Source organism: Centrocercus urophasianus, unplaced genomic scaffold (assembly GCF_019232065.1).
Source record: "Centrocercus urophasianus isolate 14NV4802_14NV808 unplaced genomic scaffold, USGS_Curo_1.0 seq_36, whole genome shotgun sequence".
Taxonomy (NCBI): Eukaryota; Metazoa; Chordata; class Aves; order Galliformes; family Phasianidae; genus Centrocercus; species Centrocercus urophasianus.
The window spans coordinates 4,030,182-4,045,155 of NW_024884933.1; the positions used below are offsets into that span (position 1 = coordinate 4,030,182).

General features: G+C 56.0%; 2 protein-coding genes across 2 annotated transcripts in view; one reads left to right on the forward strand and one right to left on the reverse strand.

Moving 5' to 3' along the window:
- Nucleotides 1–1,344: 1,344 nt before the first annotated feature.
- PLEKHN1 (pleckstrin homology domain containing N1) lies at nucleotides 1,345–12,672 on the forward strand. Its single transcript, XM_042831786.1, has 15 exons — nucleotides 1,345–1,517; nucleotides 2,538–2,637; nucleotides 4,941–5,087; nucleotides 5,198–5,278; nucleotides 6,027–6,117; nucleotides 7,405–7,529; nucleotides 7,723–7,872; nucleotides 8,021–8,101; nucleotides 9,636–9,705; nucleotides 10,054–10,208; nucleotides 10,511–10,690; nucleotides 10,828–11,064; nucleotides 11,207–11,317; nucleotides 11,521–11,569; nucleotides 11,765–12,672. Exons 1-15 carry the CDS (start codon nucleotides 1,438–1,440, stop codon nucleotides 11,935–11,937), a joined length of 1,830 nt encoding a protein of 609 aa, XP_042687720.1. The 5' UTR covers nucleotides 1,345–1,437; the 3' UTR covers nucleotides 11,938–12,672.
- Nucleotides 12,673–14,041: 1,369 nt separating this feature from the next.
- PERM1 (PPARGC1 and ESRR induced regulator, muscle 1) overlaps nucleotides 14,042–14,974 on the reverse strand; it is a 4,176-nt gene continuing 3,243 nt past the window's right edge. Inside the window, 1 exon segment of the mRNA XM_042831713.1 lies at nucleotides 14,042–14,528. Coding sequence (XP_042687647.1) covers nucleotides 14,449–14,528 — 80 coding nt within the window. The 3' untranslated portion in view covers nucleotides 14,042–14,448.

Here is a 14,974-nt window from a genome sequence, read left to right on the forward strand (position 1 = left end):
CAGCCCTGCAGCAGAGCCCTGTGCTGTCACACTGGCTTGGCTGCAGCCCGGCCGTGTCCTCTTTCTGTCTGCTCCCCAGGCTCCTGCTTCTCTTTCGGGCTTCTATAAATAACTGTAAAAGTCTTTCCGAGGTCTGGAGCCCAGCAAACACGGTGGAGGAACAGCACGTTTCTGGTCACGGTGCTGAGCGTGTTAGCCACGGCTCTTAGCAGAAATCAGACCTTCCCTGACCAAATCCCAGTTGTTGCCATCGGCTGTGAGCTTCGGTGGCTGCCAGGAGTCGCCAGCATTTGGCTGTGCAGGGTGTGCAGAAGTGCCCGGCCATAAGATATATGGGGCTCCTGCAGGGGGCAGGGGGTGTCCCACGGTTTTACCTGGCCACAAAGGGTTAATGAGTTATGCAAGGAGTGGGAGAAAGGGCTGATTTAAAAGTGGAAGGTGCAGGAGCCTTTGGCAGATGTTCTGCTCTTAGCAGCCCCCTCCCCAGCTGCGGGATTGGCGCTGTGGGATGTGCTGCTCTTGTTCAGCTCCAACACAAGGTGGGTGCAAACGGAGTCCAACAACCCCAGCGTGTCCCTATGGCCTCACAGAGCCAATCCCAGCATGGTTCAAACATCCCTGCAAGCAAAACATCCTCTCCCGGTCTTAAAACCCCATGTCAGAGAATCCATCATAACCTGGGAGGTGTTCCAGCATGGAATGAACCTTCCTGTTCAAAACACACACGCTGCTTTGGGCTTAAATCGCCTTTCTCAGCATCTGCCTTTGCTGCTGCTCTGCTGGGTTATTGCAGGTCTGTGACTCTGCAGGGACAAAACCTGCACCCTGCAAACCCCTCACTGCCGCAGGGGCCTTCTTCACCCACCAAGATAGCACTGTCCCCATTAACTCCTTCCGTGCCAAATGCTGCAAGTAAACAGCCACAACCCAAGAATCTCCTCGCAGAACCCTCAGCCGTGAGCTGTCTGCGTGCTTTGGGTTTGATTCATAATACTATGGAGTTTCCCTATTTGCTGTGACCACCCAGCCCAGCTTTTTTTTCTTTTCTCAATCAGCAGGACAAGGATACTCATTCTGCATCCACCTTTCACACCATCATCAGCGACTCCGCGTCGTCACCACCTCTTTCCTCATCCCTTTCCCCTTCCAGCCACCATCGACTCCCTGGAAGAAGAATGTTCCCGGGCCATTTCTTCAGCCCTATCCTCTGCGGTGAGCTGGGCTCAGCCCTGGGACGCAGCCCCTCCCCAAACGTCCCGGCCCTACACGGGGCGGAGGAGAAGCAGCCGGTGAGAGCCCTGGGCCAAAAGTCTGTTTGCTGCCGGCTCACACCCACAAGTCAGTGCCGACAGACGGAAGCGGGGCATGGCTGCGTGACACACGCTCTGCTTCTGCTCCCAGTGCTCCCAGTGCTCCCAGTGCTCCTGGGCTGCTGGAATGGGGAACATTGCGTGCGTCCCGCAGGCGCCTGGGGGGTTCCGGCACTCCTTCAGGAGGAAACCTTCTCTGAAGAAAGAGTGAGTACGAATGCTTTCGTTGGGAACGGGGTCGGCGCTGAGTTCTTCTTGGGAATCCCAAAGAGTGTTCCACCAGCACATGGGAGGTTTGGGGGGTTTGGAGTGGTGCCACGGCAGCTGGAGGCGCCTTGGGGGGGGATCGTGGTGCTGTGCTGGAGTGCTGCAGCCACACTGCCCTGAGGAACAGCGTGATTTATTTCGCTGGAGTTGGGAAATATCACCTCCCCACCGTGGGGCACAGAGCTGAGCGCTCAGCATTCCTTTGTTTTGCATTTTATTTGTGCTGCCCTAACTCTAACCATAACCCTGTACGTAGCCCTAACCCTAATCCTAACCCTAACCTTAACAGTAACCCTAACCATAACCCCGGTGGTAACCCTAACCATACGGTTACTGGCCATAATCCTAACGGTAACCTTAACCAAACCTAACCCTAACTCTCACCCTCACCCTAACCCAGTGTACCCATCCCACCCATCCCTATCCCTTTAGAAGGAAAACCCCAAACCCTGGCACTCAGCCTGACCCTTGCTGTGCCCCCATGGGAAGCAGACACCTCTGCAGGGTGGTACTGCAGCCCCAGATGGGGCTCCTTGTGTGCTGTACCAGGGGGGCTCTGCTGGGGGTGGAAGGGAAGAGAGGAAAACCACAAAGACCCCATAACACCAGTGGTGTGCATGCATGCATGCATGTGTGTGTGCGTGTGCACATGCAGCTCTGCCCTGAGGGTCTCACAGTGGGGCAGGAGGTGGCACATTGCAATAAGACATCGCTGCTACCGGGCTCAGCTGAGAACATTTGGTGATGTGAAGAAATGGAAAATAAAACAAAGAAACACCAACAGGTGCAGCACAAAACCCGCTGTAATCATTCCAGGCGGTTATCAGCTCAGTGCTGGGCTGGGGTGATTAGAAAGCCCACAGCAAACTGCTCACAGAGCTTTCCAAGTTCCCTTTTTTTCTGAGCAGAACTCGCTCTGCATCAGCTCAGATCTGTGCCGTTTCTTCCCCTGCCCCATAGGCAAAATGGCAAGAAAAAGCTGCCCAACTTCTTCAGCATAGACGGCGATGGGGAGAGGGATACAACGACAGACAAAATCCTGCAGTACATCCCTGGGAAGGCAAGTACCAGCACATCCTGCCCCACAGGCTGCATTCCCACCCATCCCAGGGCCAAAGGTGCACCAGGCTGCACGGCAGGGCAGCTCAGGGGTGAGCCCTGTGCTTGGGATCCCCACGGGAGGGGGGGATAAGGACATGCTGCATCTCTACGTGTGTGATTCGGGGGGAGTGCAGTGTGGTGGGAACATCATCGCTGTTCTCAGTTCTTTGTTTCTGGGTAGGAAGGGAAAATGCGAGCGAACACTCAAAGGTAGGATGATTCATTCCCACGCTGGAATGAGACGGAGCAGGCAGCGTCTTAGCAATGAGAGCTGGGAAGATAATCAGGAAGGGCAGGTCTGCCCCGGGCACGTAGCAGCCCCGTGGCCATATGGCTGCATCCCAGCAGTGCTCGGGGAACGCTGCACTGTGTGTTTGCCCAGGACCTCGGGGTGGTCCAGGGCTGCGGATGGGGCGGCGCTGAGTGCGTGCTGCTGTAGGGCAATTGAGCCACGTGAATGTGGGGAAAGGGGGAAACTGAGGCATGGTGCTACGAGGGACATCCTGAGTGGAACTCGGCACCATCTGTGATGGGACACCTCCATCTGGGAGGTGATGGAGTCAGTCTAGCTGCGTGCACAGTGCTGGGGGCATCCCCCAGTCCCTGCTCCCACCCCACCACCGCTAGCATCCTTGTGCAGCTCCCACACCCCACCCTTCCCTTTGCTTCCCACCCCTCCCAGCCACAGCAAATCCTCAGGGGAAGGATATTGCCCGGAGCACAGCTCTGGCTTTGGGTAACTGTGCGAGGGACTGAGCCCTTCCTGCAGGGTGATTCAGCGGGGAGTCAGCGGGGGCTGCAGGGTACGGGCAGGTTAATCAGCAACCGGCTCTACCTGCGGGATGAGCAGCGGAGATGTGGGGAGGGCAAGGAGGTGTCGGGGTTGGCACTGCTTGCAGAGCCCTGGGAGAAAGCTGCTCGCCTGGGATCCGTGCTGCCTGCAGCCCGTGTGGAGCAGAAATGGGAGAAAAACACAGAGCCCCGCCTGGTAAAAAATTGACCTGAGCTGTCCCACTTCTTCCTGCCTGACCAAAAGACCTGATCGGTGCTGATAAGACCGCTGGCGCTTGGAAGCCCTTCTCAATTACATCTTTCTCAAGAGAGAAAAATCCCAATCCCTCCCTTTGCCCACCGGCCATGCAGGGTCAGAGCTGCTCCCCTGCCCCCTCCAGCCCTGACCCCGGGCTGCAGCTGGAAACACAAGAGCTGGCTCCAGGCTTCTCCAAGGGCAGATGGTGATGGTGTGGAGGGAAAAAAAACTGAGTCACCGGGCCCTGTGGGTGCTGAGGTTTGAGCCTGGGAAGCACAGGAGCAGACATTAATTGCCTCTGGTGAGAGCATCACCAGGCAGCCTGCAGCTCCCCACGGCTCGGATGTGTGTGCATGGCACTGCGTGGAACTGGGAGGGAGACCGCAGCAGCAAAGGGCTCAGCTGCACCTGGAGGAGATTTCAGAGATCTCTGTGGGTGCAAAAGGAGCTCAGCTCTGCAGGTATGAGGGTCCTGTGAGCTGCTGAGCACCAGGGATGGCTGGGGTTGGTGCCATTCCACTGGGGTGAGTCACTGGGGCCCACAGGGGTGAGCTTGTGCTGCTGGCTCTGCATTCATCACGGGGCGCAGCTGCTGTCTCTGTGCTGTCCCCCGGCTCCCTGCTGCGTGCCTGGAAATGCTGCTTCAACATGTCACCACCGCAGCCCTCCCGCCTCGACATGGGAGGAAATATCCCATGTAAAGGGGTAAAAAAGGTCCCTCTCAGGCTTGCAGCCTGGTTGAGGGTGAGCTCGTGGCTCTTATCCTCTCTCTTCTGCTTGGCAATGAGTATCTCTGAGCCTGTGTGCAATACCCCATGGGCTGCAGGCAGTGGAGTGCAATAGGGGCGTGGGTTTGTGCCGTTGCACAAGGAAGGAATTTCCATCGAACCAGAGCTCAGGAAACATGGGAAACCCCTGGCCTGGAAGGCAAACTGCACTGTCTTAGCCTTGCTTGGTTCTTGTCCCAGTCAATTGGGTCAGGATGGCAAGAGGTCAGGGTTGGGAAACCCTAAATACGCTTCTGCACACTCCCTTTCCCACCATAGAAAACATCCCTACAGCTCCCGTCTCCCCCACTGCACACATCCCCATCTCTGCCAGCTGAGCTCAAAGCTGATTTCAGCGCAGAGACCCCAAATCCAGAGCAGATGCAGAGTGCTGTGCTGGGGGACACCTCCTCCATCCATCCCACATCCCACCTCTGACTTGTTTATCCCCAATCTTTGGTACAGAGCATTCAGAACCAAGAAAACCAGAAGGAAAACCTGGACCAGAGGTTCCCCAGCCTATTCAAGAAGGGACGGAGGAAAACGGTCGTCAGGAACCTGGGGAAAATCATCTATTATTCCAAGGTCAAATTCAAGTTTCAGCACTGCCAGGTAATTCACAGCCTGACCCTGCAGGGCTGGGATGTGGGGAGAAATGCTGGGCAATGGGACCTACAGCTGTGGCAGACGTTTGTCAGAAACCCCAAACGTGTTTTCTGCAGGAGGTCAATGATTGCTACCTGGAGCTCTTCCAGTCTCACCTCTACTTCCAGTCCGTGGGCTCCAATGGGCTCAACTACCAGGTAGGGCAACCTCCAAGGGGCAGCACGGCCAAACTGGGGGCATTGGGTGGGATGGCCAAGATGGGATGGGCCTCTACCAGCAACCTTTGGTGATGTGGGTTCATTAAAGGCTATTGTGCACATGCAGCCGAAAAATCGCAGCCAAAACCGACCCTGAATGCGTTCTCCCTCTGCAGGAGTGAGTAACAACAACCAAGCATGGCTGCTTTGTGGATGTTGGGGAAACTTATCCCCTTTAGAAATGATTTATTGTCTTCTAGGTCACTTGAGGTTAATGCAATATGACGATGTGCTCTCTTGACTCGCGCAGCAAGCCAGCCATCAGACACACAGCAGAATGCAAACACCATCACCAATCCCCCACCTGCTTTACAAACAGCCCCTTGGATTATTAATCCTAAAGGAATTAAGAAGGAATTAAATGTGCCAGCAGTGGCCCCAAGACATCACAGCAATTAGCATCTTTCACAGCCCCTGTTCCGAGAGCCCCAGATGGGAGCACATGCTTGTCATCATTCCTGTGCACTGTGTGTGAAGGGTTGGGGTATGGGAAGAGAGCAGCTCAGTTCTGCTTTGTGCTATTCCCATATTCCTGTGTTTGGTTTTGCTGAGGTTTTCTCCAAGATCTGGAAGCAGCTCTGGATGGAAGGCTCAGATGTTTCCAGCTGTTGGCAGCCCAACCTATGGGAAAAGGGGCATTCTTTGTTGTGGGCTGCCCCAATAATGGCAGTGTCTCCTTCCCACGCAGGGCCTGCTGCCTTTGAAAGAGCTGAATGTCTGTGAGGTGGAGAGCAGGAGGAGCGCGGGGCAGGAGGAGCAGCACGCCTTCCGCATCACAGGTCTGTGCCCCAGGGTTTGAGAGGCTGTGGGTAAAACCACAGCTGCCCCATGGTGACAAAGTGGAAAACCACACTGTGGGGAGAGGAGGCAGGGAACTGATGCTCTGCATCCTTAGCTGGTAGGGATGCCCAAGGCTGCGGGCAGGGAAAGGGTTGAGTGGGGACTCCCCTGTCAGCGCTGCTGCCTTCAAGAGTTTTTAGGCTTTCCAACTGCTCGCCTTGCTTATACAAGGGATAATGAGCTGTCTGCAGTGTGGCCAGAGGCTTCTTTGCTGAGTTACAGCAGCCCCAAGGCCCCAGGGGTGGTAGTTAGAGCCTGGAGTGCACAGAAATAAGGAAGGATTGCTGGAAAGATGCAGAGCCAAGGAAGAAAAAGCCATGCCACGGCCACCCAGAGATAGTGAAAAGGAGATGCTAATAATGTTGCTATGCCTTGGGTTTGTGGTCCAGCTGCTGGTGGGACTGCGAGCAGCCCAGCCTGGCTCAGAGATGGCCCAAAGCCTTCCTGCAGAAAGAGGAAGGATGGGGCTGTGGGACGGAGCACGAGGCTGGCACAGGTTGCTCAGCACGGCTGTGTCATTGCTGCTGCTCTGCAGGGCCATGGTAAACACCCATAGCCACCCAAGTTCCTGGGTAATGCTATTAGCACCTTGACTCCCTACTGTGCACGGGATCTCTTGATCCCCATTGCAAAGACGAGGAAACCAAGGCAGGGAAGAGGGGTGAGCCCTGGACCTGCATAACTCCTCGTACCCAACCAGTGAGATGGAGCTGAGCGGAGTGACGCAGGGGCAGCCGCTCTGCCCCAGCTTCCCCCCTCCCACCTGCTGTCTTTGTGTCAGTGCATTTCTGACAAGCCAGAGGTGTTTCAAAGTCTTAATTACCTGATCTTCATAACTAACACAGGTCTCATGAGATGAAGGGCTCCACAAAGGGCAAAGTACCGTGTTTATCCCGTGCGCTCGCTTATCTGACTCCTTCCGAGCCCCACAAATCCCCATCTCACCGAGTTTGCTATAACCTGAGATCACTGGTCAATTATTAATCCCAACATCCATCCTGCAGCCTGCCAGAAGTGATGATTAACGTCATTAGAGTGTCTCTGCAGTGAGTAGCAGGGGGTGTGAGCCTTCACTTGCACTGCAGCTTGTCTGGCACTGGTGCAGCAATGAATACATACACGGGGAAGTGGTTGGTCTATACATTTACAGCCGAAGCAAAGCTGAGAAGCATGTGGTGCCCTTTGATGCTGCATAGCTCAACACATCTCGTCTCTCCAACACCCAGGTCCATTGCTGAACCCTCTGATTGTGTTCTGCCCCACGGAGCCGGAGCTGAAGCAGTGGCTCTATCACCTGGAGAAGCAGATCCACCTGAACGGAGGGAACCTGGGCTTGCCCTTCATTGCTCAGGTTGGTGCTTGGGGCTGGGATGCAGGGGCTCAGTGCTGGGTGATGCTGTGCTCTGCAGCACACTGCTCCCCCATCACCTCTTGCAGCACCTTGGGTTGGGTCTGGGGAAATTCTCAATATCCAATACCCAACATCCGGAGCTCGATGAGCATTTCAAAGGGGAGGGCACATCTCTGCTTTGGTCCATCTCTAGGATGACTGGAAGCAGAGCTCGGTGGGGAAGGAAGAGCTGCGGTGGTCGGTGCAGAACATGCCTGTCCAGGAGTGGAGGGGGACCCAGCGGGAATCCCTCGGTGACGTCCTCTGCGTTTCCAAAGTGAAGCTCCAGCACCTGCCTTTCCAGGTAGGACCACCGTGGTGTCCCTGAAGAGCCCGTCAATGCACATCGTGGGGCAGTGCTCATCCCCACTCTGCTGGCCCAGCTGCAGTGTCTGGGGATGGAGCAGGAGAGCACTGTCCCTGGGCTCAGCACTGCTCTTTTCCTTCTCTAGGAGCAGCACGAGCGCCTGCTGGTGCTGTACCCCTCCACGCTGGTGATTGTGTCTGAAGAACACAACGGCCTCTACTTTAAGGTACATTCATCCTCCAGCATCTCTCTTTTCCCTCCCCAACCCACAGCACGGCTTCGGCTCTTTGTTCCCTCTACCTGGCTCCCCTCCTCCTCTTGGCAAGGGCTCTGCCTCCCTCGCCAGCTGGCAGGTGAACAGCAGCGGGGTGTTGCAAGCCCTCTTCCCATGAGAAACACCTTGCCCTCCTACAAAGCCCTGCGGGAAAGGAGCTGGCTGCCGAGCACTGCGATGCAGGGAGGAGGAGGTGAAAGTCAGCAGCACCCAGGCAGCATGCATGGTATGGGGGCTGCACCTGTATCACCTGCAGTGCGAATGGCCCCCCGAGCCAACATCTCAGGCATCACTCCAAGGGCTGTCAAGAAGCCACGTGCACTCCAAGGCTGTTTTTTTCAGGTTTGAGCAGAGAAAAAAGCAGCGCGGTGCCCAACCGACAGGTGCGCAGCGCCAGGATGCTGTGTCACCACATCCATGCCATGCCCTGCGGCGTGCAGGCTGCTTTTAATTGGAGTGGGAAGAGCTGCGTGGAGCATCCACGGGCTGGAGCAGGGCCATGCACCATGAGAGCTCTCCCTGAACACCCGCCTGGGTGTTTTCCTGTGCCACACCTCGGGCTGAGCTTGTTTTCGGGAGCGCGTTGTCGGCAGCCCCTGGGAAGAGGACGCTGCGCGAGGAGGCCTTGGGTTGGGCTCCTGGATGAACTCATCTCTTTTGAAACCTTAAACTGGATTTGTCTTCCCCATCCTTCACTGTGCTGCCTTCCCACGGTGCGGGGCTGCAGGGGATTCCCCGTGAACCGGCTCTTCCACGGGCATGCTGGGGCACAGCAGCCTTCTCCCGGTGCTTCTACAAGCCTGCTGAGCCCTCACATCGATGTGAAAAGAGTCTGGCCCTTCTCCTTGATGGTTTTGGGGGTTGCCATGCTCAGAAGGGCTGTTTGCAAGGGATGCTCTGTGCCTGCCCCACGCCAGCCCCCGCCCATGCGTGGCAGCACCAAAGTCCATTTCTTACGGCAGCAACAAGGGAAAACTGAGTCACAGAGCGCTGCTTTAGTTTTTCCTCCCAAGGTCTGCACTGCTCGGACCATAAATGGCTTTCCTACGCAGGAAAAATACTGCAGGAGTTTGTCATCCCTCCCTCAGCACCAACCCACCTCCATGGCTGTGCAATGCCATTGTGGACGTGCGTGCAATGATTGCATTGTGCTCAGCACTGAGGACGAGTTGGGGACAGAGCGCTTCAGCCTCTGCCATGTGTGCCACCGGAGTGGCAGCCACAAGTGTGTGCCCTACAGCCCAGGTCTCACGTTTCAGCTGCTGGCACCCATGGGGCTCAGCCCTGTCTTTGTGAGGCTTTGCAGGGTATGGAGGGGAGATTCCTGGCTTCCAGGAATTCTTTCTCCTGGAAATCCCAGCCAGCAGGTCAGCTTCTGTGGGGACAACGCTTGTGCAGTGTTTTGGAGACATCAGCTGCTAAAAGGTGGGAAAATGTTGCCGAGAGGGCTAGAAAAGAGACAGTGATTTTTTTCTATCCCCAACAGGGCGAGCTGCCACTCAATGCCATCCAGGTGTTGTTTGAAGAGAATGAGAAAACCTCATTTTTAATAGAAGGTACATATTTAGGGCTGCGCTGGATGCAATCTGGATTTGGGCTGGGATCCTCCTGTCCCGTGGTGGTGTAGGGATCTGGTGCCTGGGGATGAGATATGGGGATGGTGTATGGTGTGTGGGGATGGGGAATGGGACGGCAACGGGGGTGGGGATGGGGAATGGGGGATGGAGTTGAGGGATGGGAATAGGGTGTGGGGATGGCTAAAGGGGAATGGGGTATGGAGATGCAGTGTGGGGATGGGGATGGAGATAAGGTATGGGGAATGGGTATGGGAACGACCATGGGTTCCTGGGGGAGGCACTGTGGGCTGCAGCCCAGCAGCAGCCCCGCGTGATGCTGTCTCGCAGGCCGGCTGATCAACTCCATCCGCGTCATCTGCCGCAGCTATGAGGATTACCAGGAGTGGCTCTACTGCCTCAAAACTGCCCAGTTTCGAAATGCTGACTCCTCCTTGTCCGGATCAGAGAGTTTCTCAGGATCAAAGCTGCCACACCTCAGCCAGGTAACAGCTGTTGAGGATTTGTGTGGAAACCAGTATAAATCCAGTGGGGATGGGGATGGGTGGCCCTGATGCAAGAGCCCAGGCTGAGCTGGACTGTGAAGCTTTAGCCCCATCCATAGGTATCTCAGCCCAAGGGAGCTCCATCTGTAGGATGCTCAGAGCTGGGGTTCTCTATCCGTGGGATGCTCAGCCCTAGGGAGCTCCATCTGTAGGATGCTCAGCCCTATGGAGCAGCACATGTCAATGCAGGGTGTTGGGATGCTCAGGTTGCTCTGATGCAAACTTTTTCTCTTCCCCTGCAGTTTGCTGGCAGTGGGAGAGGCTCACTGGCCTCCGATGGCCGCACCAACTCTTGGGCATCTGGAGGGAAAGGGACCAACACCCTGACACACCTGTCCCAGCACAGCGGCTCGCTGCACGACGCTCAGTCCTTCATGCTGCTGGAGGAGCCACACAGCCCTGGTTATTCCCAACCTCTCCATGTGAGTGAAAGCCATGCCCAAGTCCCAGGAAATTAGTGGGAAGGGAGCAGGTGGAGCACCCAAGCGAGGCGGTGACCATGCATTGCTTACATGTGGGTCCAGGCTGATGGAAAAGAGCCAGCTTTGCCTTTTTGCAGTGCCTACCCCACACCAACTGGCCAAGCACCGTGCTGCCTGTGCAGGAGCTGCAGAGGGGCAGCAGCACCAAGAAGCCCAAAGGCAGATGTCGTCCAGGCACGCAGGATGTGGAACAGGCACCGTGCAGCCTCATCTCCCAGCACCCCATCCTGCCTGCACTGTACAGTGAGCCCTACTGCACCTATAGCACACCGCATCGCCCCACGGACCCCCCAGCACAGCTGGAAATGAGCAACGTAAGGTTTCCTCCTCTCCGATTCCTTCTGTTTTCCTCACTGTGATGCTTATGGAAATAGCAGCTCTGACTGCTGCCGTAGGGAAGCAATCTGGTGGGGGGCCTCGATGATGGGCATCAGCTCTGCCATTTGCTCTGTTTAGGTCCTGCAGTGTCAGAAGATTGCCCAGCCCCTGCCTGGCAGGCACTGGATGGAGGTGCTCGGGGCACAGAGACACCCCCAGCTTCCTGCAGATGCTCCATACCTTGCCAACGTGAGTTTGTCAGTGCAGCCCAGGGGCAGGGAGCAGCCCTGCAGTGCTGTTCTGTAAGCGCCTGGGAGGGGCTGGGAACTTGATTTGTCTCTCTCAGGGTTGGAGCCCGTTGTGTGGGTGCAGCCTGGGGAGTGGGGAGGGCATGGGGTACCCCAGGGCTGCAGCACTGTGCCATCCCAATCGGTTCATCTCCTCCTTTCCAGGTGTCATCTCTGCCAGAGGAACATCTGGGCCCCTTGCTGCAGCCACCAGGTGAGGCCTGTGGGTGCTGCTGGGTTCTCCGTCCCCATCTCCAGCCTCATCCACGTCCCTCATCGGTGTCTTTGGAGCAGGGCTGAAGGAGGAGTGCAGGGCCTCATTTGTGCCCTTCCCTCCTCCTCGCTGACCGCAGGCAGCTGAATCAGGCTGCTTTGGAGGGACTCTCAGGGCTGTGCTGTTTCCCTGCAGATGATGGCATGGGTGCCTACGATGTGCCAGAAGGCGGCTGCCTGCACCGTGACTCTGCAGTGTACCACGACTACGCTGAGCTGCAGAGCTTCCAGAGCGAGCTCAGCTATGACAACCTGTGGGACGCCGAGGGCAGGGAGCCAGACAGCCCAGCACCCTGCTATGAAGTGTGAACAGAGGTCTCACCGGGCACAGGATGACCCCTGGGCTCTGTTCTCCCACCCCAGTGGGTGTGGGAAGCAAAGGGATCCGCAGCGATCCCTGGGAGCAGTGTTAAGGACATCCCAGAATGGTTCCCACTGCGAGGGGGGGATGGGGGAAGGGGGCCACATCCTCCTCCCATCCCTCAGCATCTGGGGGCACCTGGGGAGATCAGGGCACAAACAACAGGGGACAGAGTCTGGGTGCTATCGCTCTGCAGCCTCTTGGCCAGATCCCTCAGCACATATGAGGTCAGCAGCAAACCCAAATGTTTTCTTTTTTACCTGAGGCTCCAAATTCTTAACCTTTGTCCCCTCCGGAGGCTGCAAACCAAACATAGCGATGAAATCTCTGTTTTGGTGCACACAAAGCAACCCAGCAGCGTTTTGTACTTGAATGTCTACGTATTACATTGTACTTACCTGTATTTTCCAGAAGGTATCCAGCAAAGTTTACATTGCGAGGTTTGAGTGAATTTGATGTATTTAATGTGTACATGTGGCTGAGTCGGAGATGTATTTAATGTTGAAGCTGTGGATGAGGCTCGGTGCTGCGGTGCGTGTGTTGGGTTGGGTCTTCTGCTGTCGTCGTGTCGTTCCAGGTTTACCTTTTGTTGGGAAGCTGTGTGCTAATAACCAACAGGATCTATTTATTCAGAATGGAATGGTACTGTGAGCCCTACAATTACAGCGCACCTTCCTCTGGCAGGCGTTGTTCTCTCTTTGCCATCCCTTCGCCTTCACTCTCCCCCCGTGTCCTGGGGGTCTCAGGAAGGGGCTTTCCAATTCACTCCATGCGCCTGCAGCAAGCTGCCCGGCCTTGCTTGCAGCACTGCAACCCTCAGCAGCAGCCCTCTGCCCCCCCAGCTGCACTGGGTTAAATTGCATCCCTGGTGCATGGCTGCAGTGTTGGCTCCTGGGCTCCATCTGGGTGAGACTCAAATATCTCCTCCTGGCATTGCTCTGATACAGCAGGAGGTGGCAATAGCAGCACGGTCCCACTGCGCCGTTCCAGCTCCCAGCTCTCCCTCTGAAGCCCTCTTGCTGGCAATGACACAGCCCTGACCTAACAGAAATGTCCGCAGGAAGCTTTGCTCTCATCTCATGACAGGGGATGTGACTGAAATATAAAAGGAGCTGCTGTGGCCAAGCAGATTGCAGCACAGAGCCGTTGCCCCCTCGGCGCACACGGTGCAAGCAGGCCAGCACCTGCCTGACTTTTTCAAGGAGGTGACAGCCATGGGAGCTGCGTGCAGGGCAGGGTGGCACTGCGCCCACCTCGGTGACACGCACGAAGCCTCCAGGATGCACCCAAAAGGTCGTTTCTATGGTGGTGGTGGGACTGAGATGCTGAGCTGCTGGCTGCTCCCACTTGCACCTCGGGTTCACCTGGCTGCTAAGAGAGGTGAGCACTGGAAAGCCCAGGCTCTGAAGGAGCTCACCATGCAGACACGGGAGTGCACACGAAGTATTAAAGGAGATAGATCTTTATTGGAAGCTTCCAGCATATTTAGTCTGTTCTCTTCCTCCACACAACTCCTCATACCCAACGTACAGCTCCTACACAGTCTACACAGAGCCAGTATCTCTCCCTCATCACGTGCTGATATGTATCCCACTGCATAATTGCACTGTGTGCTCTCTGCTCTGCACTTAAGGTCTTCAGTGCAACCCATGCATGGCACTCTGTATTGTAAAAGAAGAGCAGAACCTCTTCTTCTTGCCCCTTGTTGCATCGGGCTGCTCCTATAAAGCTCCTAGGAAGACCCACATGGGATTTTAGAGAAGATTTCCCCAGTACCTGTGTGGATCTGGTCCCTAAGTGCCTACCCAACTCCTCGTTTCTGCTGTTCACAGACTTGTGAGAGCAGAAAACCCTCATGAATAATGCTCTTGGGTGACCAGACACAGAACCGTTTTGTTTTTGCCTCTCACCCCTTCGTCCCCCACAAGGTCACACTCACCCTCCTCCTCCTCCTCCCACTCCATGTCTCCAGGACAGGAGCAGCATGGAACAAACAGACCCCAGGGCTGGCACCCATCGGAGCCACATGTGCACTCCCTGTGCCCCCTCCGACACGCTCCTGTCCTTGCCAGGGCTCTTCCCAGTGCACAGCCCCGATCCCTTTTGTAGAACATGAAGCACTTTTTCTGTTTGTTCTTTTTGCTCTCCATCTCGGTGTTTTGCCAGTGGGTGACCCCCACAGGGAGGTCGGGTGCCAATCCTGCTCCTTGCAGGCAGCATAAATATGCAAGAAGTGTGCAAAGAAAGAACAGAGCTGGCCCACTCCAGGCTCCTCTCCTGTCCGGCACAGGTACAAACCGCCTACCGTGTTGTCACCGGAAGGATCCTGCTCCCCGTGACATCTTGTCCCCTTTGGGGATGGCTCCTCAGAAGTCTCAGTGCTGGGCTCTGGGCTCCTCGTGCTGCCCAAGAACAAGGTGCCCATCCTCAGCTGTCCTTGGGTACGTGCTATCCTGGGGCTAGTTGCGGGGCCGTCCTTCCCTGACCTGCCGTCGGAAGTAGCGGATGGCAGACAGCGTGCCAAAGCTTGCCAGGAACACTGCAAAAGAGCCCGTCACATTCCCATGGTGAGGGTGGGAGCTTCTTGCAACCTAGAGAGCGTTCTCCCAACTTGGAGGCCATGGGACCTCCTGCTACGTATCCCCATCTCATGAGGTTGTTCCCAGTGCATCCTGCGCTGCCCACACCTTGGAGAGCACATCTGGATGTCTAGTTTGGGCACATGGGTCATAGCTCCACCAGATGGCTGTTTCAAGGGAAAGGATGCACAGACTTCACTTGTGTGCTGAGAAGTGAAAGGACTGAGCACCACGGTGGTGATGGGTTGAGCACATTGGTGGAGAGTTATTGAGCACCATGTTGGTGTTGGATTGAACACCGTGATGGTGTTGGATTGAGCACCATGTTGGTGTTGGATTGAGTACCATGTTGGTATTGCATTGAACACCATGATGGTGTTGGATTGAGCACCATGATGGTGTTGGA